At 36.3% G+C, this 27191-nt stretch overlaps 1 protein-coding gene across 10 annotated transcripts in view; it reads right to left on the bottom strand.

Moving 5' to 3' along the window:
* The window catches only part of LOC311433935 (proprotein convertase subtilisin/kexin type 6-like), a 412148-nt gene that overhangs the window by 285280 nt on the left and 99677 nt on the right, over positions 1–27191 (bottom strand). For all 10 annotated transcript variants that reach the window (XM_084513681.1, XM_084513679.1, XM_084513677.1 and 7 more), the window contains one exon: positions 20262–20372. In XM_084513681.1, coding sequence (XP_084369807.1) covers positions 20262–20345 — 84 coding nt within the window. In that variant the 5' untranslated portion in view covers positions 20346–20372. The remainder of the gene's footprint in view (positions 1–20261; positions 20373–27191) is intronic.

The raw sequence follows: 27191 nt of genomic DNA on the forward strand, positions 1-27191 counted from the left end.
AGGTTTAGGCTACAGCTTATTATATTCATCTTGACCTTAACCATAAAAAGCTTGGTGGTGGCCCATACTAAGATGTGTTTATACCTCTTCTGGAGCTGAATGCATATACACAGGGAATTATTAGATCTTCCCTGAAAGTTAGAGCTAGTGTAAGCACTATGCCTATCCCAGGCAAGGTCATGTGGCTGGCTCTCATGATCTTGTCCTGTTAAAAGTTTGTATAATTTAAAGACAGAACCACAAAATTCTCTAACATAATCAAGTATCAAAACAGTCATTTTGAAAGACTGCATACTTTTTCATTTCAATCGGGCTAAGAGATACTTAGCTGAAAGTTCTCCCTAAAAGAGTTCTTGTTAGCACTGCAGCAAACTGATATTTATTCAGACCTCTTTGTTTCTATATCATCACTAGCAGGCTAAACAGAATGACATAACTAATGACTAATTTAGACATACATACCCATGCACTTTAATATTCAGAAATCAGTTATCTTTAGTGTTTTTTCTTCTTTAATGAGACTTGAAATACAGTTTAATATATGCATATATTCTTCTTCTGAACACAACAAACTTTCCTTTCCTGAGCATTTTATTTATTTATTTATATATTTTTTTGCTTTTTTTTCATTAATTCCCTTCTGTTTGGGGGATAAATGTAGAAACAAATACTATGATAAACACTGCATAAATGGTCTTCTGTACTACCATGTTTTTGTAATTTTGGATAGTTGAGCTTGCACTGCTGGATAGACTTTGCCAAAAGACTGCTCAAGAAATACACACTGCAGTTTCTTCTCTTAGATGCTTGTCCTTGTTCTGTCATATTAGCAACAGTGATTTTTTTTGCCCACAACAGAAATCCTGTTCATGTCCCATCACATGACCAGGTTCTTCTGTCACCTCAGCACAAAGAAAGGGTTCTCTGCAAATCATCAAATATGTCCTTGTCACATGAACTGCAATACAGCCCAAAATGTTTTAGGGTGTCTGTTTTTCATTTCTGTGATGGGTCCACATCCTCTCCCTGTCCTTTTCTCCAGGAGAGAAAGCATCATGGAAAAGAGACACTTTCCAATTCAGGTGATTATAGGTGGGTTAGATTAATCTATCTGGGTGCTCAGTTTGGCCTCTGTCCATGTGAGATACCATATGTGAAATAAATTTATTTCCCGTTAGTTTTCTTTGGGGGATGTAAATGACTATCTAATCTACCTAAACCTAACTCACCCTAACTTATTTTTTGGTACCGTTTACACTGTTTTGACCAACCAGTTCTTGAGCTTGGAAGGCCTTTACCGGGCTTTTCTAATAATTCACTAAGTGCTCTCAGCCTAAACTATGTTTTGAAAACAATCTCTCAGTCTTATGAAGTGGTTCTGTCAGCATACCTCAAAGTAATACAGAAAGAAATGCTTTATCATTATTTTTATTTTAGAAAGGAAGAGACCGAGGCACAAAAATGAGTAAAGGCATAGCAATTGTTAACCATCATTGTAGCTGAAGAGCTAGAAGGAGAACCTGGGTAATCACTCTATTCCACCCCCTCCCACCACCAGGGTTGAAGATTTTTTAAAGATGAATAATAAAGTAAGACACACACAAAATCCCCTCTACGGATATTTATTGTCTTGAATATCATAGCTATATCTTTTTATTTTTTAACCTGTCAAAGACCACCATCAGCTGAAATACTACCTTATCTATATCTAGTGTTACAAAGAGTTTTAGAAAATGGAGATGAGGCTGGGAGCTGATTATCTGATTAATTTTGCTGAGCACATATCTAGCATGGAAAAGTATTCTGTGCTTCAAGCAGTGTAGTACAAATGTCCCAATTAGATGCATGACTGATTTTGATTTGGCTCATTATTTATGCAGAACACTGGCTACTGGCTTATTGTCTTATTAAGTCCTGCAATATGACCCTTAATAGTGATTGTGACTAATACTAGGATAACTATTTCATTTTTTCTTAAGGTTGCATATTATTATTATTTGTTATTTGTTGTTGTCAATAATATTAATATTAATATTAATAGTAATAGTAATAGTAATAGTAATAGTAATAGTAATAGTAATAGTAATCTGTTACTTCACTTTCACCCTTGACAGTGCCAGAGATCTGAGACAGAATAAACATAATTGCAAAATCTTGAAAATGCTTGTATGGGATCAATAGGAACAATTTTACCTAACAATAAAGTTGTAACTTTAGAAGTTGTAACTTTAGACTTAGAAGTCTACGCAAGCTATCCTTATAGGCAGTGCTGGGAAACAGGCACTTCCCAGAAGTTACTCAGCTCTTTTGAAAATAGAATCTAAGACACATCAGATAGCTTATTTTCTGGAAGCATTTACTTCATTCCATTAATAATAGAACGTACAAGAGTTACTAGCCCAGTTTGGGATGATCAAATTTTGTTTACTTTCACTCAAAATTTTAAAATCTGTCCCAAGAGACCCCAAGCAACTTGATGCTCCTATGTTTCAGGAAAATCTTTTGAAGCAAAGTTTTTGACTGCTTCCATGAACTAGTACAAAAAGGGCATCACTAGAAGAAAATGCTTTGAAGAAAAATCTACTGAAAACAACGTTCTTTACTGTATTACTTGCAATTTGTCTTTGGATAATCTCTTTCACTGGGTTACAGTTTCTTTGTTGTTATAGGATCATGCAAGTTTTTGAGGGTCAGTGCAAATCTTTGAAACCCCTGCATGGTAATGCACAAATATATTCTTGCCAGTTCCTGCATGCCAGTTTCACAAATGTCCAGCACCAAACATACAGCACTTATAAAGAATCACAGGACATGCAAGAAGATAAAATTATTTCAAGGAAGCTTCTTCACTGAAACACTGAAAACAAGAGAATTTTAAAAGGAATTAAATGGGTAATTAACTACCTGCCTCATTAAGAACGCATAGAATTAGCCACCTGAATTACTGGAATTTTAAAAGCTAGTTCTAGAGCAGAAGAAAACCTCAAGATAAAGTCTGATATCGTTAACGGGACTATGGAGCAACCAGATGGAGTTCAGAATCCTTTTCAATCTCATTTTCCTAATACAGTAATAAATGGACTAACTACTGAGAATATTTTTGGAAAAATCTTATTTTAAACTAGCATGGAAGAAAAGTCTATGGAGGCAATCTTTTAGTGTTTTCAGCTGTGGTATTAAGACCACAAATTCAACTTCAGCCAGCACAGCTCCAAATTTTTCATACAAACCTTTTACAACTCACTTTTTTTTTGACCAACCTAAGTAGCACACATTATTCAGTAAATTGATCTGGTGTGTGATTTCAAATAATGAACACATTTTAGAAAATTATGAGCTGCTGACATGCAGTTCACGAATGTAGAAGCATGATCTTGACACAATGGATTTTATCCCATTTAGGTACTAGTTCGATTCAATATTATGGAATCACTAATAAAAAGGAAGAAATATTTCTTCATTAAGAGGCACAGACAACATTTATCTCCCATTACATTCAGTGAATAGCGTGTTCACTTGAGTCTTATAAGTATTTAGACATTTAGTTCTGAGAAATATTTAGAAATACTAAAAACTCATTAAAATTAGGGAAATCCATAATTATAAATGTGTTATAGCAACTTATGCAGCAGAGCTAATAAATGTTAGTCTCCACATCTAAAGTTTTGGGCTCAAGCTTTTATTAGGTGAAAGCTTTCACTAGATTTTCCCTAGTGTGGAGTGTACTGTAGTGCACTCTACCACGGCCTTCTTTGTGTCTAATAAAGATTGATCTTGAAATTCAGTCTCATTGAGGGTACAAAGGAAATTCACTGCTACCCAGCTGTCAAATGTAGTTAAAATTGGCCAGCATAGAGAAAAAGTATTAGGAGACAGATGCATACATACTCAGAGAGGGTTAAAAGATACTGGTAAGTCTTACTTCCCCAGGAGTCAGGTTAAAGGTGGAAATCTAGTCCAAAGAATCAATCTTAAAAATAAAATTGAACTGCTGCCCCTGCTTTGAAATAGATTGCATGGGGTTTACCTGGCAAGGTCTTGGTAGCAGGGGGCTGCAAGGGTGGCCTCTGTGAGCAGAGTCCAGAAGCGGACCCATGTTAGATAAGGGCTAGTTTCACCCAGCTACAAAGGGACCCGCTGCTGTCCAGAGCCAAGCCAATAAGCAATGTTGTTTGCACCTCTATGAGAGCAGATTTAATAAAAGAAATAAAAAACTGCTGCACAAGAGCAGCTGGGAGAGTGAGGAGTGAGAAACAGCCCTGCAGACCCCAAGGTCAGTGCAGCAGGAGGGCAGTAGGTGCTCCAGGCACGCAGCAGCAGCTCCCCTGTGGCCTGTGGAGAGGCCCCTGGTGCAGCAGGCTGTCCCCCTGCAGCCCATGGGTCCCACATGGAGCAGATCTCCACGCTGCAGCCCCCCCATGGGTGGAGGAGCCCCCAGTGGAGCAGGTGGATGTGGCCTGGAGGAGGCTGCAGCCCATGGAAAGCCCCCGCAGGAGCAGGCCCCGGGCCGGAGCTGCAGCCCATGGAGCCCATGCAGGAGCAGGGAGTTTGGGGGGAGCTGCCACACATGGGGGACGGGTGTGTTGTGGTTTAACGTGGCTGGCAGCCTAAACACGTTCGCTCACCCTCCCCCCTCCCTCTCTGGGATGGAGGAGAGAAATGGGAAAGTGAAGCCCGTGAGTTGAGATAAAGACAGTTTATTAAGACAGAAAAAAATAATAATGACAATAATAATAATAACAATGATGATGATAATAGTACTACTAATAATAATGTGTACGAAAAAAGTGATGCACAATGCAGTTGCTCACCACCTGCTGACCGATGCCCAGCCTAACCCTGAGCAGTCCAGACCTCCTCCTCCCCCCGCCCCGGCTAGCCACCCCTATGTATTGTTTAGCATGACATCAGAGGGTATGGAATGTCCCTTTGGCCAGTTTGGGTCACCTGTCCTGGGTCTGTCCCCTCCCAGCTCCTGCTGCACCCCCAGCCTGCCCACTGGCAGGACAGAGTGAGAAGCTGAAACGTCCTTGGCTTGGTGTAAGCACTGCTCTGCAACAATTAAAACATCAGCATGTTATCAGTACTCTTCTCATCCTAAGCCAAAACATAGCATTCTACCAGCTACTAGGAAGAAAATTAACTCTGTCCTAACTGAAACCAGGACACGGTGCTGGAGCAGTTTGCTCCCGGGGGATGGACCCCATCGTACAGAGCCATGTGGGAGCAGTTCTTGAAGAGCTGCTGCCTGTGGGCAGCCCCCGTAGGCTCAGTTAAGGAAGAATGGCATCCCATGGGAGGGACCCCATGTGGAGCAGGGGCAGAGAGTGACTGTGAAGAAGTGGCGGAGATGAAGCTTTTGGGACTGACCACAGCCCCTATTTCTCATTCCCCTGTACCACTCGGGGAGGGGGTTGGGAGCAGAGGTGTGTAGAAGGAGGTGAATTGGGGAGGGGAAGGTGTTTTTATTTTCTGTTAATTTCTTGCTTCTGTACCTTGTTAGTAATTGGTAATAACTTCTATTAATCTCTCATGTTTTGCCATTACTATAATTGTTGAGTGATCTCCATGTTCTTATCTTAACCCTTGAGCCCTTTCCATCATATTTTCCCCCCTTTTTCCTTTTGAAGAGGGGGAGTGAGGGAGAGGTTGTGGTGGAGCTCAGCTGCCCAGCTGATACGTGGATAAAAAATAACAAACCTCCAGATCTCTGGAGCTACCATTTCTTTATACTTTGGGGGGGGGGGGGGGAAACTGGTACTCACAAAAAGCAACAACAACCTAGCTTTTATTTACAGTACATCAGACCTCTCAAGTTAAGGAAAGATCTTTAAATACATTTTGTTCTGCATTTTTCATTTGCTCATCAGCATCCCTAGTGTAAAATATCTTCTCAGATCTGAACTAAGATGAATGTTCCTCTTTTTAGGAAGTTTTAAAGCAGCAGCTCCTTTATTTTTATTTTTATTTTTTATTTTATTTTTTTTTAAATCCTAATGGCTCAGAGTTTCATATAGTACATGGGTTTTGACCTTCTCGTCTTCATTCTTTGTTTGTAACAAATAGAGAAAAATGTGTCATAAATAACTTCTCTCCAGGAATTCAGAAATATAAAAAACTGTTCTTCTATTTCATCAGTTCCTTATGGAATGCTTTGTCTGTTTAGTATCACATAGACCATCCACAGCTGAAGGATCTAGACTGTGTTCATTCTTCCTCCAAGAGAAACCACTAACAAGGGAAAAATGCCTTCAAATTAAATGTGCTTTATATACGATTTTTTTTTTTTTTTTTTTTTTCTGGAAGATTTATTGTTTTGTTTTGTTTTTAATGTCATTATCAAATAAGAATTCCAGTAAGTCTCCTTCATATCATTAGGTAAAAAATTATTAAGAAAACTATTTGAAAGCCCTCATTAGGGAAAAGGAGATTTAACACAAATCCAATAAACTTCAGTGAGACCTCTGGTGCTCCTCACTTTCATTATCTGTGCTGTAGATATCAGACAAGTAAACTTACTCCAGCTTCTCTAATGACTGCTAACAGTACTGTGACATTTCTTTTTGTATCCTCACACAGAGGAACAATGAACAATGGTATGTTAAATATAAAGAAGGTTGAAAATAAAGATTTCAAAAAAATTTCCTGACACAATTAGAGATTTTTCACTAAGTCTAGCTTCCCACTTGCTTTCTCTAATTCCTTTGGAACTTAACAACAAACATCTAAGAGGGAATAGCCTGACTCCAGTAGAAAAGCCAACTGTTCTGTTAGTTTAACCCTAAATAACATCAACTTAATAGAAAAAAAAAAAAAAAAAAAAAGGAAAAAAATAAAAGAAACATAAACAGAAAAAGAATCAGCAAAAGAAACAGAAAAAGGAAGAAAAAGGAACAGGAAAAAAGAAAATGAAAAAGAATAAAAAGAAAAAATAAAAGAAGAAGAAGAAAAAGAAAAAAGAAAAAGAAAAAGAAAAAGAAAAAGAAAAAGAAAAAGAAAAAGAAAAAGAAAAAGAAAAAGAAAAAGAAAAAGAAAAAGAAAAAGAAAAAGAAGAAGAAAAAGAAAAAAAAGAAAAAGATACCAACACCCCAAAACGGAGATATAAATAAAGGAAATATTTTAGTTCAGAATTTCTGTCAAGGTGTTGAGGAATTTTCATGTAGTCAGAGTTCCAACTAACCCTTAGTGGCTTCTGCACTGAGCAGCCTTCTCACTATTTTCTCTGGTGTTTTTCTAAAGAAATGCAACAAAACACAGCCATGGCACCTCACAGAAATGTAACTTTTAATAAAAGAGGAATAAGAATTTGATTTGACAACATATATATATATATATATACTTAGGAAAACAGGAAAAAATATTGAAGAACAACTAAGTAATAATAAATACAGTGTACCGTGACCTCTCTCGCCCCAAACAAACAGTTTTAACAGGAATTTTTCTGCTGGCACACTAATGGTGTATCAGTTATGACCATTGCTTGAGATAGAATACTGAGCTAGGTAAGACCTTTGGCCTGACCCAATACAGTTATTCTTCTGAACAAGTCACAATGGAAAAATTCAAAACCTAAAACAATAAAACCAACCAACCAACCAACCAGATCTGAAGTGAAGACAAAACCAAACAGCTTGCAGATTTACTGCAACCTTGCTATCAAGATTATATACATATAAAAAATACAGTACTCAGTGGATAATAGTTGCTTCTTCCAGGAATCAGAATGAAAATTTTTTAAAATCACATTTTTCTGTGTGGTGGTTTTTCATTGGTGGGCAGCTGAGTTCCATCACAACTGCTCTCTCACTCCCCCTTCTCCAAAGGAAAGGGGGAGAAAATATGATGCAAAAGGCTCAAGGCTGTATTACTAACAAACTAAAGAAGTGAAAAACAAAGAAAAGAAACCAAAAACCCCTTCCCCCCATCTGCCCTCTTCCACCTGCTCCTTCCTGGGTGGAAATGGGGGAATGGAGGTTATGGTCACTCTATAGAATTTCGTCTCCGCCGCTCCTTCACAGTCACTCTCCACAGGCTGCAGCTCTGGCCCAGGGCCTGCTCCTGCAGGGGCTGCAGCGTGGAGATCTGCTCCCTGCAGGGGAACAGCCTGCTCCACCAGGGGCCTCTCCACAGGCTGCAGGGGAATTTCTGCTGCCTGCCTGGAGCACTTCCTGCCCTCCTGCTGCACTGACCTTGGGGTCTGCAGGGCTGTTTCTCACTCCTCACTCTCCCAGCTGCTCTTGTGCACCTTTTATTATTTTTATTATTATTATTATATTTCATTTTTATTATTTATTTATTTAATTAGTTAGTTTTATTATTTTAAAGTCTGCTCTCATAAGGGTGCAAATAACATTTCTTCATTGCTTTTTGGCTTGGCTCTGACCAGAAAACTGGGGGCCTTATCTAACATAGGGCAGCTTCTGGATTCTTCTCACAGAAACTACCTGTATGGCCTGCCTGCTACCAAATTCTTGACATGTAAACCCACTACATTCTGAAAGACATTACATACACTTTTTAACTTTTACAGGTTCTAATGCACCCTCCCTGGAATTGTCCAAAGCCAGGCTGAATAGCACTTTGGGCAACCTGGTGTAGTGGAAGGTATCCCTACCCATGGTGGGTGGGTTGGAACTAGATGGTTTTTAAGGTCACTAGCAACCCAAATCATTCTATGATTATATATTCTAATTAATTCCACGTTCTCCTTGTATGCAGAAAAAAGTTACAACTTTCTAACTGAGTATAGCTTTTATTTTTATTTTCTTTTCTGTCTATAAAAATAGCACTTTTCAATAACAAATCATTTTGACAGAAAAAATCAGAACAGTTCTAAAAAGGCATTTGTATATGACTATATGCATCCTACCCAACACAGACACCCATCCTCAAACAGAATAGAAAATCTTGTCAGATATTTTCCTTCATCATTAAGGCCATGGCTCAAAATGCTCTGCAAGTGTAATGGCAACAATCTATTATGAGCTGATTTTTAAATAGCCATGCAAAACTTTATGAACATGAAATAGAACTGCCTGAATGACATCTTTAGCAAGTGATCATTGTGAATGAGCCTGTTTCTACTTCCCTTTATTCTGCTTCTACCTGCAGTCTATATTACATGTCTCTCCTTGTACAGAGAGACCCACACAAGGCTTACTCACTTTGTAAACCTCACATAAATGTTTTTTCAGGCTTAAGTAATGAAAAACCTTTTCATAAGTTTAGCAAACAGAAGTGAAATTCTGTTTTTCCAAATGCAAGATAGTGCCTGTAGAATAGAAATACTCATTTGCACAGCAGCCTACGATCTTTCTGGAAATAATATACAGTTACACACCACAAACGAGATGTATTATCATTATGCTGATGAGAAGATCAAATATTTCCTTTTCTTCTATAGTCAAAATATTTTTAATGGATGATTTTCTGCCTGGAAGGACATTTTATTGAAATTATGTGCTGAGCCCACCACTCGTTGACTGAGTAAGATGAAAACAAATGAAAAAAGAAAGCTGCATGAGTCTACTTTATGGAAGAAAAAAGAGAGAGAGCGAGAGGGGAAGAATTGAGAAATGGGGATGTTCATTCTTATTGTATATTATACCTCTTCTGTCTTTCTTTTTCAATCTTGTCTTGTTGGATTATGTGTTCTTCAAAGCAGTGACTTTTTCAAGCTATTTAAGTCCTGGAAACAATGGTGTATATTCCTAGTTGTTCCTTAGGCATTGTTACAATACCAATGAATAAAAACAGCAAAGATGGCTCCATTAAAATGCTTAGCCATATAGGCTGCAATTTTCAGGGCTACCATTGCATTTCATTGAGAGTTCAGCAGCATTAGACTCATTCCTTAGAATTTCAAGTTTTCTTTGTTTGTTTCTTTGATGCATTGATGTTCTGTATTTGTATATTTTTCAGAGTTATCCTGGCCAGTTTATGCTAGTTAGATTAAATGAAGTTATTACTTGGAAGATCATTTTGTACAATTTTAAACGTATGATACATCAATCATTCTGTCAGTTAAAAAGCAGCACTGTGATATGCTTAGCTGAAGTAGTAGTCTTGATGATGATAACGAGCTATTAAATTTGCTTATGCAGTGATGGAAGAAAGAACCTAAGAATTATAACGGAAAGGAACATCTTTACCATATCTCCCTATGGGTATTTTTGCCAATTAAAAGGAAACACATAAAAGATGCCACAGCTGTACTAACTTTTGTGTACCTCTACACTAATATAAAACACTTTTACTCTGATTCTGTGAGTTCCTCGCCACTCCCAAGCACATCTCCTAATTCTGTCCTAGTTCCACAGTTATGTTATGCCAATCAGCCCCTCCCAGGTCATTGGGGAAAAAAGCAACAACTCCCAAGCTATTTTTCACTTTCAGTTGCAGTTACAGAGTGTTTGAAAACTTGATGAATATCAGACTGCATTTCAGAATAATACTCAGGAGCTGAATAAAACAGAGATACAGAAGACCGATTGATATGAATGACATATCTCTTCTATCCATTAGAAATACTGCATACACAATAGATTTTTTGGTCGGAAAAAAAGTACAGGATGACTTTACTAGAGCCACTTGCCAGCCACTCAGTGAATAGGTCAGAGGTGTAAGGAAGATAGCTTTCCTGTTAAAAGCACTAGTTGCATTGCTCATTCATCATTCACATTCATTGTGTTCTGGCTGTCTGTAACAGTAGCAACAGAGGAAGCATCTCAGTCTTTATTTCATCTAACTTCATCTTTTGAGTGAAATCCTAATGCTCTTTTGATGATGTCATAGTTTCCTGAAGCTTTACAGTCAGCGTAATTACTTCAGTCCAGGATCAAATAAAGTATTGTGATCATCATTTTGAAGAAACATCTCTACCTTGTGATATCTCATATATATCTTTCCTTGAACATATATGCTTCTGAAACATATATTATCAAATGCTATGTACAGAATCCTTCTGAGTGTATGAGCACAGAGAAATAACGGTTTAAGCCAATTTTCCTGGCTGCTTGGAGAGATAGAAGGGAACAGCTAAACACCCTGCCTGTTCCCTTACAGGAAGAAGTCAAAACAGCTCCTACCAGATATGTGCCTTCCAAAAAAAGCCACGTGCAGCTCTAGAAGCACAAGTTGCGTATCACTGATATAGTCAGTTCTTCCATCTGCAAAGAGCCCAAAATGCTTTACAAACTTTACAAGAAGCTTCTCATCCACCACTGAAGTGCAGCCGCCTATGGATTGAAATTTGGCAGCTGTTTAATGGAACACATAAATCCTACACAATGGTTTAGGGGAAGAATTTTTAAAGAATGGTGCAGATGGGAGTGTAGGGAGGTAGAATATAGTTACATAAACTGGCAGAGATGCAGGTTGTCCAAAGAAAGCAAAATTTTAAATTTCTTATACTGCAACACATTTCAATCATTTTGATAGGTATCAGAGAAAATTCCCTTGTAAATGTTTAGAGTACTATTTTTTTCCCAAAGGATCTATTTTAATCAGTCTATCCCTATGCATATTAATTGAGGAGAATGAAGTCATACCAGTGCTCAGACACTCACCAGCACCTTTACCCATGAAGTAAAATACTTTAGGAGTATACAGAAATGCGACCACTTTAAATATAAAACATCCACAACATTTCAAAAGTAGAAAGCCAGAGCTATAACACTTGCCTACAGATGTGAATGCTTGATTTTTAATAGTATAAAATTCCAATTTTTACTTCTTCAAGACCATATCTTTAAAGTTTATTGTTCTTCGATAAAAAATAAAATAAAATAATAATATAAAACAAAACAAAACAAACTTTTAAGAGTCCCAGATTTATTCTATCCTACCCTTAGGTTGGAGGTGATTTAATTTTGGAGAAAAATTATACAGAGAAAGAAAACGGAAAAGAAAACAATACTTTGCATGTTCTTATTCTTTGCTAGTTTCTTTGTGAAGCCTTTGAGGAATTGTGAATATTAGAAAGCATCAGCACTGTATCTATGGTGATAGCCCCAGACTGTCCTCTGGCACTGAGACCAACTGGCATGAAATGACATGGAGGTATATTATGAAATTATTCTAGCATCCAATTCCAGTATTCAATTTGTTTATTTGGAATAACCTGTGGCCCATGCAAAGTCCCCTACAGTACCTAAGAGTAACCTAGGACAATGCTAGTTGGCCTGAGTCAAAACTGGTAGTCATTGAAGAAATTTAATACCATAAATTATTGAATTCCAAGGTTTGGATATGCTTCTTGGTACTGGATATCTTGAATATCTTACTAGTATATATGTAGCCTGAAAGTAGTGTACGTAACTAATATCAGCAGCTTAAAAATAAACCACATTTGCAGCATTTTGAAAGACTGTCTAAGGGAAGATAAACAGTAAATGTATAAAACCTTGGTGAAATTGTTTTCCTCACTGTAAAGATTATTAAATACAGGTCTTTGAATAGGGCTAAGAAGAAACAATACAGCATTCAAAACTTGACTATCAGTTTTTACAGTTCTATTGGAACAGTGTAGACAACTTGTATGTTTTAGGAAAGAAAGAAAGAAACAAAGAAGCAAAAAAAAAAAAAAAAAAAAACCACTGAAAAATTCTATGTTAAACAATCAGCAGTGTTAGACCACAGTGAATGGTCTAAAAATGCATCTCTGTCCTTTTATACTCTGTACAGCACCAAGGTAGTTTGTAAATGAAGAAGCATTTGGATGTTGGGCTGGGTTCAAACCACTAAATATAGTGGAACTGTATAAAGCACAAACAGTAAATTTTCATGTCATTTGGGATTTTAAATATCACAAAAATTCCATTTAAATACATGGTGATAACTCACATCTGTCTAAAAATGAAATATGTACAGCAAAAATATCTAAATGCTTCAAAGACGGAAATCAATTATTATTAGTTTAGTTTTTCCTTATAAGAACATTCATTAGTTTTCTGTAGTGTTAAGGAGACTGAATAAAATATGTGTGTGGACTTTAAACAGCTTTTCTGGCTTAAACATTGCAGGAAAATATTCAAATAAAAATGGCTGGGAAGTGATGGGATTTCAAGTCACCCATTCACCTTAGGGATATTAGGAACATTAAACAAAATATAAGTAAAAATGCATGGGAAGTAAGTAAAGTATATGTCAGTAAAATGTGTTAAAATAAATAAGTAAAACCAAACAAAGCCCTAACAGATATCAAATGCTGTGCAAAGAAATGGTCTAAATAGCAAAAAAAAAAAAAAAAAACAACAAAAAGAAAGTTTCCACTAAAGCATGTTGCTTGCAGCGTATTTTAAACTGCTTCAATATACTGCTTAATTATAATCTTCAATACATTGAAGTTGTCTGCCCTTAAACATCAAGAATATTAAATAGCAAAATAGTTGGAAGAAGAATATATATTTTTTTAAGATTACATTTAATTTTTCCTGTCTTTTTTTTTTAATTTATTTTATTTTTATTAAGTGTTTTATTATAATAATGGATAGTAGTTATATATCTTCCCCTCAAATTGATCATAAATACCCAATAGCTAATTTTCCCCTGCGTGCTAATGATGATGTATGGCACTTTTGTTTATGATAATTCATTTATATCATCAAGACAAGTGACACATGAGATGAATTCCAAACTTTCAAGCTAGTAGTGCAAATAGGTAAATTAGCTTTCTTAAAAAATACATCTCTTCAAAAATCCTAGGTTTGGTATTTGTGGGTGCCTTTTCACAAATTCTTGAACTGTAAAGTTAATAAAATAATAACGTGTCTGCTTGGTGCATCAGCCAAAGCAATCGCATTGTTTGCCAAAAAGACAGGTGCTAACAAGTGTTTCATTTTTCTTTAACAGAGAAGTTACTGCTCAGTGAATACCTGACCTTAGCTTTAAAGATTTGTTGATGATACAATGTTGATAATGGTGGAGGAGATTTGGCTGAGCTTCTGAAAGAAAGCAGGGAGACTTCAATTTAAAAACAACAGTGCAAAGAATATGAAGATGTCCACTCCTTCAGCACTTATTGGTGTTAAATATTAAACTGCTGTGTTTTCTTCACCTCTCAGAGGATTCAGATGCTCTGCTCATAGGTAGCATATCCATCCTTCCAAAAAGGAGTCTCTGGCATGACCTGCATGCAGCTGAGCACCAGGGAAGCTGTGAGCAGCCTGTCATTCTGATTACACGGCCTGTTGAGAACAAGGGATTTAAAACAAATGGAGCCAACATAAACTGATGGTTTAAGGAGAAAAGGTTGGTTATTGCCAGAATTTGCAATACAGAAGGACAGTCTTTGCCAGTATTCCAAATATGATGATCCCTTGCCAAAAAGTGCAATTGGCCCACAGCAGAGCTTCTCAATAGTATTTCTAGGAAAAGCAGTTTTTTACAGAGGGACTGGACAGACTGTGCACAGTATAATTACAATGGATGACAAAAGTACTAAATCATCCTTTCTAAAGAAGAGCCACTCTGACAAAGCCAGCTGAATGGCTGCTATCTACTCTCCTCCACCTCTGACTTGCAAAACCTGAATTCAAATGTGATACCACTCAGAATACTCTGGCCTATCCCAAGCAGTTAAGAGACTCTTCACATGACACAGAAAGCAGAAAATTCTCTACAGTGTCACCTACAAATGCACGATAGAAATCCGATAGTATGGTGTCAAGTATACTTTATGGTGTTTATTATTATTATTATTATTATTATTATTATTATTATTATTTTATTTGTCCTCTAAATTCCTGTCCTTTACACCTGGAATATGCATTCTTTCAGAGAAAATTTTGGGAGACACAGTAAGTGTAATGACTGGAAAGAGTTTGAAGAAAGCTTTGAAAAACAGGTTTACCAACAGGGACTAAGTCCCCTTATACAGCTATGTTTCAAAATCAAATTTCTCCTGGAGTTAAAATTGTCAGTGGGGGTAAATAATTACTTTCTGTTCAGAAGTATTAAGTTAGCCTTCTGGCTCCTGACACATCCAGTTGTGAGGATGGTAGGGTATTCCTCCGTTATATGACTGCCCAGAGACTTCAGTTTGATGGGTTGGTGGTAAACAAACAGGCCATGATGTCTTATACACTATTGAGCATGTGCAAGCATGCTTGCGTCCACAAGTCCATCATTACAGCACACATTAAGACTGAAGTCTTGTCCATGTAAGACAATAACATCACAGAATGCTCTGAGCTCTCAGTGGTTAGCAGGGATGTACCCTCACATGCTATGGGTGTGCAAAATGGTTCCCACCTCCAGGCAAATGTCCTTGTGTAGTTAGTCCCAGTTAGAAGCTGCTAGCTAACACCTGAAAGAGGACAATGAGAAGCTTCCCAGACCTCACCTTGGCCGGCACTGACTAGGAACTTCCTGTCTGCTCCAGGCAATGCTGGAGTGACCTCCTGCCTGCACTTCCATACTAGCTTAGATCCCTCTTAGCTGAACTCACGCAGTGGGGGCAGCTGAAGAGATGGCTGCCCCAGAAACTGAGCTCCTTGGTGTCATGGTGAGGACAGGGGTGGCTGGGAATAAGCTTGAGACTACAAACACCTACACAGCTATAACCTTCCTCTCTTGTCTTGCGGTTGAATTGTCCCCCAGTGGGAAAAAAAAAAAAAAAAAAAAAAAAAAACAACCAAACAAAAAAAAAAAAAAAACAGCAGCTGGGGAAATTAAATAAAGAGGCCAGCTGAGGAGATATAGCCAAGGGGCATGAAAGTGAGGTTGGAGAGAAAGTCTGCAGGGAAGCCTGGTTGTTGGCAGAACCTAAAACCAAACGCCTGGCCCAATATTAACCACCACTCCCATATCCCTCTGCCTTCCCAGTTGGCAGGAGGCACTGCTCTTCCCATTGTTTTGGTCTGGGGCCAAAATGAATCAGTCAGCCAATAAGTGAGCGTTACAAACACAATCTACTGGTCTAACTCTAGGATGTATATTTTCAAAGTTCATATTTATAGTTTGCAAACTCTGTCTTTCAGATAGCAAGTCCTAGTAGCACCAGAAGCTGTTGAATATTCCAATCAAACACAAAATTAGAACAGGATTCTGTGCCACAAATACAAAGTAAAGCCATCTGCCAAATTTCTAAAATACCTCACCTAGAGATCTGGTAATTTTTCTTGTAACATGAGTATAATATACAGCTTGCCCCTAAAGAAGCATCCTCTGCTGTGTTTAGCAGGTTTTATAGTAAATCTTCATCACTGAAAGACTATCTGCATGCTAAGATGTTGTTTTAAAGATGGCAAGTAGTCCAAAGTTTCCAGAAAAGGGACAACACTTTTCTGTTATTTATTAGTTCATTTTAGGTCACTGGAGAACTTCCAAAGACATCTTCCTTTTCTGTTTTATAAACCCTAAGAGTTAAGTAAGTATCTCAAATAAGCACAATTTACAGTATGTCAGCTTAAAATAAAATCATAACACATTTCTAAATTGATAGAAATTGCATAGCACCAAATGAGAAATAGGGATTTTTATCCTCTCATTTATACATGCTTGTCTCTCTGTCTATAAACATATGTTTGCACATACTGTGTATTGATAGATTAACATATAAAATTACAACACTGCATTTGCAACACTGTACTTAAAGTTGTGTCTGCATTTTTACTTCAGGGGTTTATATCTCAGCTATAAAAATTTCTCTCTAGGCTGAATCTTGGCAAAGATTGTCAAGCTATAAATTATTGCTTTCTTAAAAAAAATAAATAATAATAATAATAAAAAAAAAGAACATGGAAAGGCAATAATCCTTTTCTCTTTGCAGTATCAAAAGGACCTGTGGACTGATCCAGAGCTCATGGTAGTTGCTAACTTAATCAATGCCAAGAAAAAATTTCCACTTGGCCCTTTGTGCTATGGGAGTGAAATGCTGAGCCCTCCTAGCCACTAAAGTGCATTTGTGTTCTTGTTCTCTTTCTAGCAGGTTATAAGATAATGTCGTTTCCTTAAGCCATTTGTCAGTCATCTGTAAATATTCATGATTAACAACAATTCTATTACGCATCTTTGTGGAAAATGACAGAACTGCTTCAGAACTGAATCAGACTCAGATTTTTCTAAAGGAACTGGCTGAAGACACAGAAGCAGAGAACGCAGTATACTAACAGATCTTATGGGATAACAATGTCACTATAGGTAACAATTGGAGCTGATTTTAGAAGGACTTAATAAAAACTCTGGCAGGAGGAGAGATATAGGACAATCTGCAAAGAAACTGTTTTCCAGTATTTCCTGTGAGTGGGCCCATTTCTCCCATTCTGTCCTCCATACATATTATTTATAGTCCCTGCCACTGTGGCAAAGTGATGGGATTTGTCCTCTAATATATCTATACAAACTGCCATGGTCATTGAAATCAAATGATTTGTTAACTTTTATATAAGCATTTCTGCCACCAGAGCTTAATTAGTTCAAAGGAAGCAGTATGGGATGTTGGATGAAAAGTTGATCATCATCCTAAAGAGCAAAATTGAAATTTACTCAAGGGAGTGCAGAAAAACCTGTTAAGGATTAAGTAGGAATTGTGTGCCTCACAGGAATACTATGTGCCAAAATATGTCACCCTTTGATAGAACTCCTGCAAGCAGCCTGTCTGGGTTGCAATAACTGCACTTCAATACAGACCGTGGAGCAAATAAAATAATATGTGTGTCCTACGGGATAAATTGTAACTTGGGCAATGAATATCTAAGTCATGGAAAGCTTCTTTCCAAAAAAAAAAAAAAAAAAAAAAGAATCTTTCAAATGTGCAGAAGGATATAACTATGTGACAAACCTCGTCATCCTTCACTGTCTGAAAAAAGCTGGGGCCCATTTTTTCACCATTTTAGGGCCCTCTGGAGTAAAAAATGCAAGATGGCTGGCAGATATTCAACTCTTGCTCCTGTCAATTTAACCTCAGGAAAAATTGGTTTATTTTTCTAGCATTGCACCAGGATGGACAGTCATCGGTAACAATATCTAAAGCTGCCCCACATGAAGTGCTTGAACTAAAGACTGAGATTTTCTGAATGCAGATGACCCCAAAATCCACATTGTCTGGAAGAAGGCAAGAAAGCACTTTACTGCTATTCAGAAATAAAGAGCACAATGCAGACCTTGGTAACTCCAGGCTGCCGTGCCATATCCCTTCATAAACAGATACTCTTTTTTTGTTATTTGTTCTGTTTTGTGGAATTAGTGCTAGAATAGATAGATCATAGGCAGGATCGGTAAAATACTAGTTATAACTCAGTAATACCAGGGCATGTTCTTCTAGATGAGCCCAAGTATTGATGGAACAGAATTGCTCATTTGAGTAAATAATGTTTCATCGCCTTCCATAAAACATTGCATTCATCTTCATTTGAAATCAAACCCTCAAATAAATCTATGTATCTAATGTATTTTAATTAAGCAAAGGACAAGTGAAGAGTTTTTCTTTCAATGTCTCTAGTTGCACTCTGCTGCTCTAGTCAATGAAAGCGAAACTGTAAAAACGCCTTCATTATTAACACTAATTTTTACTTTATTTTCATTTTTTCTCTCATAAAATGGGTTGTGTCACTATGTATATGGGATGGTATGCCATGGTAAGGTAGAAAATTTATTCGGCCCAAGAGGTGGAACATCTCTGCTCAATATTTTTTCATTTTTTTTTATTTTTTCTTGCACCTGTCCAAGAATGTTAAGCTGTTGCAATAAAAATTGTAGGCAGCTTCTCAGGGCATAGGTTATTTCCCAGACTTCTCCCTTCACTTGATGTTTGCCATTGAAAGGTGGTTTTTTTTTTTTTTTTTTTTTTTTGTGTGTGTGTGCAAATGATGATGGTTACTTCCACAGAAGAGATGTACCAGAAGTGTACAATTTCAGAAGAGAATTGGCACAATATTTTCACGCACTCCTGTGCTGACCATCAGTACTCACTGGGCACATTGCAGATTCATTGAAATAGCGATTTTTATCTCCAAATGCTTTAAAAATGGAGGTTCCAGTACTGAAGTCTGATCTACATGTGTGAAAGATAAGGCTAGTGCAGATTGTTATGAACTTCAGTACAGTTTTGTGTAGTGACCCAATATGTTCTCTTAACCACATCTGTTTGCAGGATCATGGCCTTTAGCAAACTCTGCAAATGAGTGAAAACAGCACCACTGAAATGCAGTCTTTTCTGAGATGCAGTATAGCATTCTTTTAAGAGTGGTCCTCATGATTAAGTAGCAGTTTTGGAATGAAGAATGCTTTTCCAGCTGAAACTAAAAGGCAACTTTAAACTCCTGGAGGTGGAATTTTGGATTAGCCTCACTTAACTTAAAATATACATAAATACATACATATATCTATATCCTTGGCACTTTTTCCTAAGTGATCATAAAATCTTTACATGTCATTGTTAGATAGCCCCTCTAAAAGCAGAGTGGCCCCATGACACAATTCTGGCACCCAAGTTCACTGAAATAATGTTCAATAAAATTAGATCATTAAGGTTGTTTCCTGTATATAGCACTTGAGTTTTCCCCAGAGCTCTGATCCAAGAACTGACCCAGTCTGATCCTACTTAGCTTTGAGATCAGAACACATAGAAGAGGTGTCATGCAGACTGATTCACTGGAAATAAAAGTACTTTCTTTGCTGTTAGTCCTAGAAACCTTTCTGCACATTCAAGGAAAAAAAAAAAAAAAAAAAGAGGCAACTACAACCAAAAAACAAACGAACCAAACTAAAACACCATCACCAACAAAAAAACAAACATTTAACCTTGCAGGACTAGATATCATTGCATATAATATTTGATGTGTCTTATATCACAATGGTTAGAACAATTATATTTCATTATCTTAAGACAGCTGATTATGATACACCATAAGACAGTAACTGTCTACTAGAAAAAGAAAAAAAGCAGTTCATAAAGAAAATGCAATAAATCTAATGCAAAGCCTACATTTAATATTCTTTCCTATGAAGCTGCTTAAACTTTCTTTTTCTTTTCTGAAAAAAAAAAAAAAGACATTTTCCTTCATCTCAGTAAATCAATACATTAATGTATAGGAGGTGCAAAGCTCTCCAGTGCTTATAAGTTACACATTAGACATGGCTATACTCCTTTCTTATTCTGCTTTTGATTTTGATTTTGATTTTTTTTTTTTTCATGCAAGTTTTTTCTTACATTCTGCCCTTTAGCTCAAAATAACAAGAACAAATCAGATTAAAAAAAAAATCAACAAAATTTTATTCTCAGATCTGCCACTTTGGTGTTCTCAATAAACTTTACCTACCTGTGTAGCCATATTCTGGAAAGGTATCAGTTCTTCTAGATAATGTTGGTTGACTCCATAAATCATCCTCAGAAATATCTCCATTATACCTTCTCACCAGGGTAGGCTCATCTGCAAGTGATTGACAACAACTCAGCATTCATTTGTTTTTCTTTTTGATTTATTTGAATACATTTATTATTGCTCACATACCACAATGATTTGTATTAAAAATAGATGATACATAGCTAATCCTGACAGTTCCATAAAATTGTAAGTTATTATGTGCTAACTTTTCTGCAATGAATAGTCACACAATGCATTCATTGCGCCTTTCCAAATAACTACGGAAAGATAGTTCAAAGTCCATCTCATAAAAAGGGTGTGTGTTTGAATGTGGTAAAGACAGAGCTAAAGGCGAGTGAGAGCACTATTTGTAATGGAACATGGTTATCATACCATCTCACTGCTACCCTGTTAGACCAATCCATCAATCAATCATTCGTTTAATAATCGCCCTTAGAAACCATCACTAAATCCAGGTTATTTAGCTCTTTACAACCATTTAAAGCATCATTATAACATTGTAGCTGGCTTCCGTTATGCAAAATATATATACTATATTTTGTATGAAAATAACAGAGGCAGGAATTTCATAATGTTATTTATAAAATAAAACAGGTTTAATGTTAAGTAAATGGCTTTCAGCCATGGTTCAGCCAGGTAATGAAACATGTGCATGGATTGAAGCACAGGAATCACTCTATCGATTCAAAAGCACTCTACATGTGCCTGACGTTCAGCATGCACTTGAATTGGTTGATGAATCAATGCTTCCTTTGGTTATGAGAACATACACAAAGTTTGTGAGGTGAATGTTAAGATTGTATGTATACCCACAATGTGCAAGTAAAAACATACAAAACATAAAAAAGGGATATCAAGAAAAAGAACATGTAAAGAGTAGCATTACATGTATAAGGTGCTTGCTGTGGCACAAGCCCCTTGGAAAGGTTTGCGGTGCTGCTCTGTGGCGTGGGTTTCAGTATGCTGCTTTGTCAGGGACAGGCTGAGGAGCTGGGAGGTGGCTTTGTTTCACCTTGCCCTTTGATTTCCTTTCAGATGCACTGATCTGTACACTGGGCCTGCAATGGCACCTTCCTTTTAGTAGACTCTTTCTAAAAGTTTTCTTGATTGTGGTTAATCAAACCACTGTAGCAGCAAACACGAGGGGGACAACATATATGCAGCTTGATGCAAACTTCTAACTGAACTAGAACCTGAAGGAAATAACTGCCAGCTACCTGTTCCAAACAAAACATTATGTTAGCATACACAAATATGGATCCATACCAAATGATAATTTACAATATATTTTAGAAACTATGGTAGGGATAATGACAGATATAATACAGAGGGTCCTCATGCAAACCTGCTCTTGTAGAAGAGTTCTTAGCAATTTTTGCTGGGACAAAGTATGTTATAGTAAGGGGAAGAGGCAAAAGAGAAGGGAGTAGGAAGAGTAGTAAAAGCAAGAGTACAAAGTGTATCTCTGGACTGTGCAGTACATGGTATACAGGACTGAGCAATTCTCTTCTGACTCATGGGATACCCTTGAAAGATTTTAAAATTGATGGGCTACTAAAATCTTTAAACAAGGTACATCACTATTCTAACCAATAATTCCATTGTTCTATTAACTTGTCTCACACTCCTTTCTCTCCCAGAATGCAAAAATACTAAATAGTTAATGCTCTGAATAAAACATCTCTACAGCCCACTTGTGAACTGTTTGTGTTGAAATGTGCCTTCTCACACAGTCTCTCTGACCCTAGGAACATATAGTGCATTTGCTAGCACAGTATGATACAGTCCAGGGCAGAAGGAGTTCAGCTACTTCTAGTTTATGCAATGTGATGTTTCCCGGTCTTCATTGCCTGGCCTCAAACACTATTCTAACAAGCTTTCCAGTTTTCCATGCTGTTTTACCACTATTGTCTTTGAAAACAAAAACAACAACAACAACAACAAAATAGTAAATGAAAACAAAAACACAGTGACTGTAGATGTGAAGAAATCCAGCAAAGGCTAGTTAGACAGCTAAAAAAGCAAACCACTTCAATCTATTTTTTGGGGTATCAGCATTCTCATTAATTGCTAAAAGGGATCCCAAGCAAACATCACCAGCTTCTCATGTCAGATGAGAAGAGGATGTCTTCTGTTACAGTGAGAGTGCTATTTTGCTGAACAGCACAAACCAACATACGACTAGTGTTTAAAAAGAACTTCAGATGCTTTAAAATAAATTTGAATATGTTTAAAAATCCCATAAGAGTTAACAAAAAAATCTGAATGTGTTTTCTCAAGTAACTATTTAAAGCATATTAGAGTTTATTTAATTGCATTGGGATTTTTCAAAGCATATCAGGGCAAAACAGTAGAGTATAGGCCCCAATATGCTAATTAATAGCTAGCTAGACCCCTGAAATAAACCTGCTACACTTCATTAATCAGACAGTAATTGAATTGGCACAGCACTTCTGTGCAAACTATTTGTAGATTGAAATACCAGTCCTGCCAATGGAGAGGGTAACTTTCTCCACACAAGTATGTTTTTGGACAATGCATTAACATTTTTTTCAGCGGGCAGTTGGCCTTTATAATTCATACATTTCTGCATGGAAAATCTCATATTACTGAACTCAGTGAATTATTGCTCATGCTGAGACAGTCTTCTAGGTAAGTACTTTTCAATGACCACAAGCTCAGCTCAGTGGAAAAGAACAAATCAGAACTGATACGCTTTGCTTTGTCATCTAAAGTCATCTGCCAATTAATGTTATTATATAATAGCAGTGTTGGACAGATGTTTAATTTATGACACTTATTCTTGACTATACAAAAGCTAACTACCTAGGGATTTAACTGCCAAATAGTGGCTACTTTCCTCACAGGAAATGAAACAAGAAATTTTCTGGCAGAAGTGATGAAGTGTAATTCTAGATATTCATTGTTGATAAGCAGATCTGATAAAAGAGTTAACTGGACTTAAAGAAAAGAGGAAAAAAATATTTCAAATGCATAGTATTTTTCTTATGAAATAGTTATTTATCCAACTTTGGAAAAGAAGCCACATATTTGTGGTATAACCTTGGGCAAATCAATTTGGTCCAAGGTGCATTTTAGGGTATCTGGCAAATGTTTAAAGTTAATTGTCAGAGACATCTTCAATAGCTTTGAGCATTTCAACGCAAGCTTAAAGCAATGAAAATCAGACATTCCAGCCTGAAATTTCTGAAAATTTGGAGATCTGTATCTCTAGCTTCCTAAACAGTGTTGCAGATCTCACCTTTTGCCATTGCTTGCTTCTCATCCCTGCAATACAATTCTGCAGGAATGTTCACAGGCTTCATCAGATTTCCTGAAACGGATCTTTAGTACTTGTCAGTTTTAAAGTCTTCAGTAAAATATATAAATATATACATATCATATATATATACAACTATACATTTGTATGTGTGTGTATTTGTATATTTTCTTAGATATATTTTATTACTTCTTGGAGTGTGCAGCTATTTTTACTGGGGGGAGAAAAAGAGCTTCATATTTGCAAGCAAGCACACCAAGTCTGAGCTTTAAAGTAAGACTTAGAGAAACGTATAAGCAACTGAAAATGACCTTGGATAATGAAAACACTTAAACATTCTTAATTAACAATAAGCATTGCAATGCACTCCAGTTAGAACGTCTGTATGTGTGTGCATGCACGCATGCATGCAGGCACACTATATATTTCACAGTGCCAAACCAATAAATTCCTATGGCAAGATGCAAGTAATAAGCAGCAGAGGGGGATGGGATAATTCTTAACATATAGTTGTATTAGTATATGTCCATTAAGGCAACAATAACCAATTAACATTGCGTTAAAGGAGAGAAGCAGCTGTGATAGTCACATCATTTATCAGAGAGAGTTGTGTTTCTTTGATCTAAGAAAAAAAAGAAAATTACCTAGTGTTTTTTCAACAAACATTTTAAACCGATTAGATATTTTGAACTTCCATGCCTATTGAGGGAAACACTATCCTTAGAGTTGGCTTGTTAACAAAAACTAGTGTAACACTTTGGGGAATATATTCTCCAGCTATCTTATTTCTTCTAATCATTGTCCCCTTTCACTGGAGAATTTCCTATTATTCAGCAACATATGGACTAAACATTTCTTCAGTAATCGTGTCTGAACAAAATAATCATTCCCTCATTAACCAATTATTCCTCAGAATCAAATGAAACAGACATATTTGTTAAGACAATTTCCTTTAATAAACCCTGTGGAACCATACCTAGCACACAGCCCATTCAAATGGTTTAATTCAAAGATCACAGTGCAGAGGACGAAGAGGGATTCTTGTTTTACACTCACAATAAGTGATCTCAGGAGCAAGGTTAGGGATGGAATTAATACCAGATTAAAGAAGAAAAAAAAAAAAGTAAAAAAAAAAAAAAAAAGTACTGTTAAAAGAGCAGTGATTAGTGACAAAAAAAATAACCTTTCATATCCTTTCATATCCTTTGCTGTATACTTAAAGCTCATAGTGCAATTTTGTTAATTTTAAAGGAGTTTGAAGCATAGATGAAAAGAACAGACACTGAAAAGTCTACCACTCTATGCAATGCTTAAACTTAACTGGAAAAAATAAATAAATAATGAAAGCCAGGGAAAAATGCTACCTTTTCTCATGATATATGATGATTCAGAAATCACCCAGGTAAACTATCTGGTGAGCCTTTAAAAACTTCTGACTATTTGGATTTCTAAGTAAATTGTTAAAGAAAAATCTGATCTTGACAGCTAAAAGTAAAGTTTATCAAATAGGTATGTGTTTACTTGTTTTATACAGTAGATTCACTACCTCTTTTTCAGATACAATTCAGTTCATTCTTTGATAGTTTAGAAACTTCGTTATAACCCCTGAAAAATAACAATGTAATTTTATCCTAGTTTCTTTCTTTTTAGTACTGAAACACATAGTTGCAAAATGAACAATGAACTCTCTCTTTAAGATGTAGTCAGTTTCAACATTCTTAAGTTCCTTTGTTTCTTTTTGCTGTTTTCAGGCAAAAATACATCCTGAGAGTGTGTTTTAGGGATAGTCAGTTGAAAAGCCAAGTTATTCATCTTTCACTTGGCTAAAACACACAGGGGCTGTAGACTGTGGTCCCCATTCTTACACTGCATTTTGTGATTTTTAAGCTTGACTTAAGTATTACTACCATCAGCTATTTCTGATTTTTAGTCTTGTGTTGGAAGAGGAAAACAAGAGCAAACACTGGTGTCCTTTCACCACTAACTTGCAACTTAATAGTACCACCCTTGAATCTCCTATGAGCAGGAGCTTAAGTTACTTTATACAATTTTGTTTCTCGCAGCGATATCTGTGAGCTGTCATTTCTGCTACAATTGCCACCAAACTTTATCAGGAAAATCCCACATGCCAACAGTGTATCTGTGTTTCCCTATCCTCCAGCAGTTACCCCAATCCAGCAATCTAGCCATAAACTAGCTCATTGGATACAAGTAGTAGCCCATCTGAGGTAACATAAATGTCAACATGCACTGGAAAATTTGAGCTAGAACCTGGGTAAAGTGCTGTTAGCCTGTGCCCACCTTGGTAAAAATCTGGTGTTTCTTTGTGCTTTAAGAGTCGTGAGTTACATTACACCTATATGTTATTTCACTTGTTGAAGGAAAACTTTTTGGACTATATTGCAGATTATGTATGCAGGTGACATTACTTACAAAAGAGAAGTATGTTGATTATAATTAACTTATGATTATGTCCTTATTCAAACTAAAATTTAGCTCACAGTTGGGACAGATATGCCAAAAATACCTTCAAAATTGTCATTCATATAACCAAACGATCTGTCTTCTTATTCAGGTTATCTTTCTGGTAGAGGAAGGGTTTTCAAAATTCTTATATTAATTTTATTTCTCTGTCTATAAATCAGAAGTCTCAACCAGTTAGTCATTCATGAGTGCCAGAGAGACTGTGAGATCTTCATAAACTAGTGGTGACAGCTGTCATTCTGTTGGGAAACACTTTCTAAAAAGTTTTATTCTCTACCCCTTGAGTTGAGGATCTGGACACTTGAGACAGGGCTGTGGCTTTCAGTTTGTAATTTTCTGAATATTGGCATCAAATAACAGGCCAGCTGATTCACAGCTCTCATTCCCAAAGGATTTTGAGATGAAGTCACTATAAATGAACAGCCTACACATTTTTTTTTTTTTTTTAACAAAACACTACTAAGAAAAAAAAAAATTACTTTCATTTCTGGATTTAGTCTCAAGGTAATAAATACAACAATCAGTTCTCCTTATATTTTAGAGGAATGTTACTCACTTTATTATAGTGTTGTCTACCTGAGTTGTAGTGGTTTAGTTTCTGCCATCATTTCTTTGACAAACAAACAACTAGCCTTTAAGAATCTACTCAAGGATGAAATCTGGCAAACTGCATCTGCATAAAAACAAATTTTCTCCTTTTTAAAACACAATAACACAAGAATGCATTTTTATTTTTCTCTACTTCATTTTTATTTTATTTTATTTTATTTTATTTTATTTTATTTTATTTTATTTTATTTTATTTTATTTTATTTTATTTTATTTTATTTTTGAAAAGAAAAAGAACAACTGAAAAAGCTTTGGGGGACTCAGCTCTCTTTCCATACAATTTCTATTATTTAATATATTATGTTGGTAATAACATCTCTGTGTCTTTCTGACAAAATGTGGAATTATATAAAATCTTAATTCACAGATGCCTTTGTTTTGCAAAGATATTAGGTAGTAAACAAGGACACCTTAACCCACTAGCTAAATATACTTCTTATTCAAATTTGGTATCACTCTTAAAGTGTAGTACTTTATTTTTTCCATTTTTT

The sequence above is a fragment of the Aythya ferina genome (genome assembly GCF_964211825.1).
Source record: "Aythya ferina genome assembly, chromosome: 1".
Lineage (NCBI taxonomy): Eukaryota > Metazoa > Chordata > Aves > Anseriformes > Anatidae > Aythya > Aythya ferina.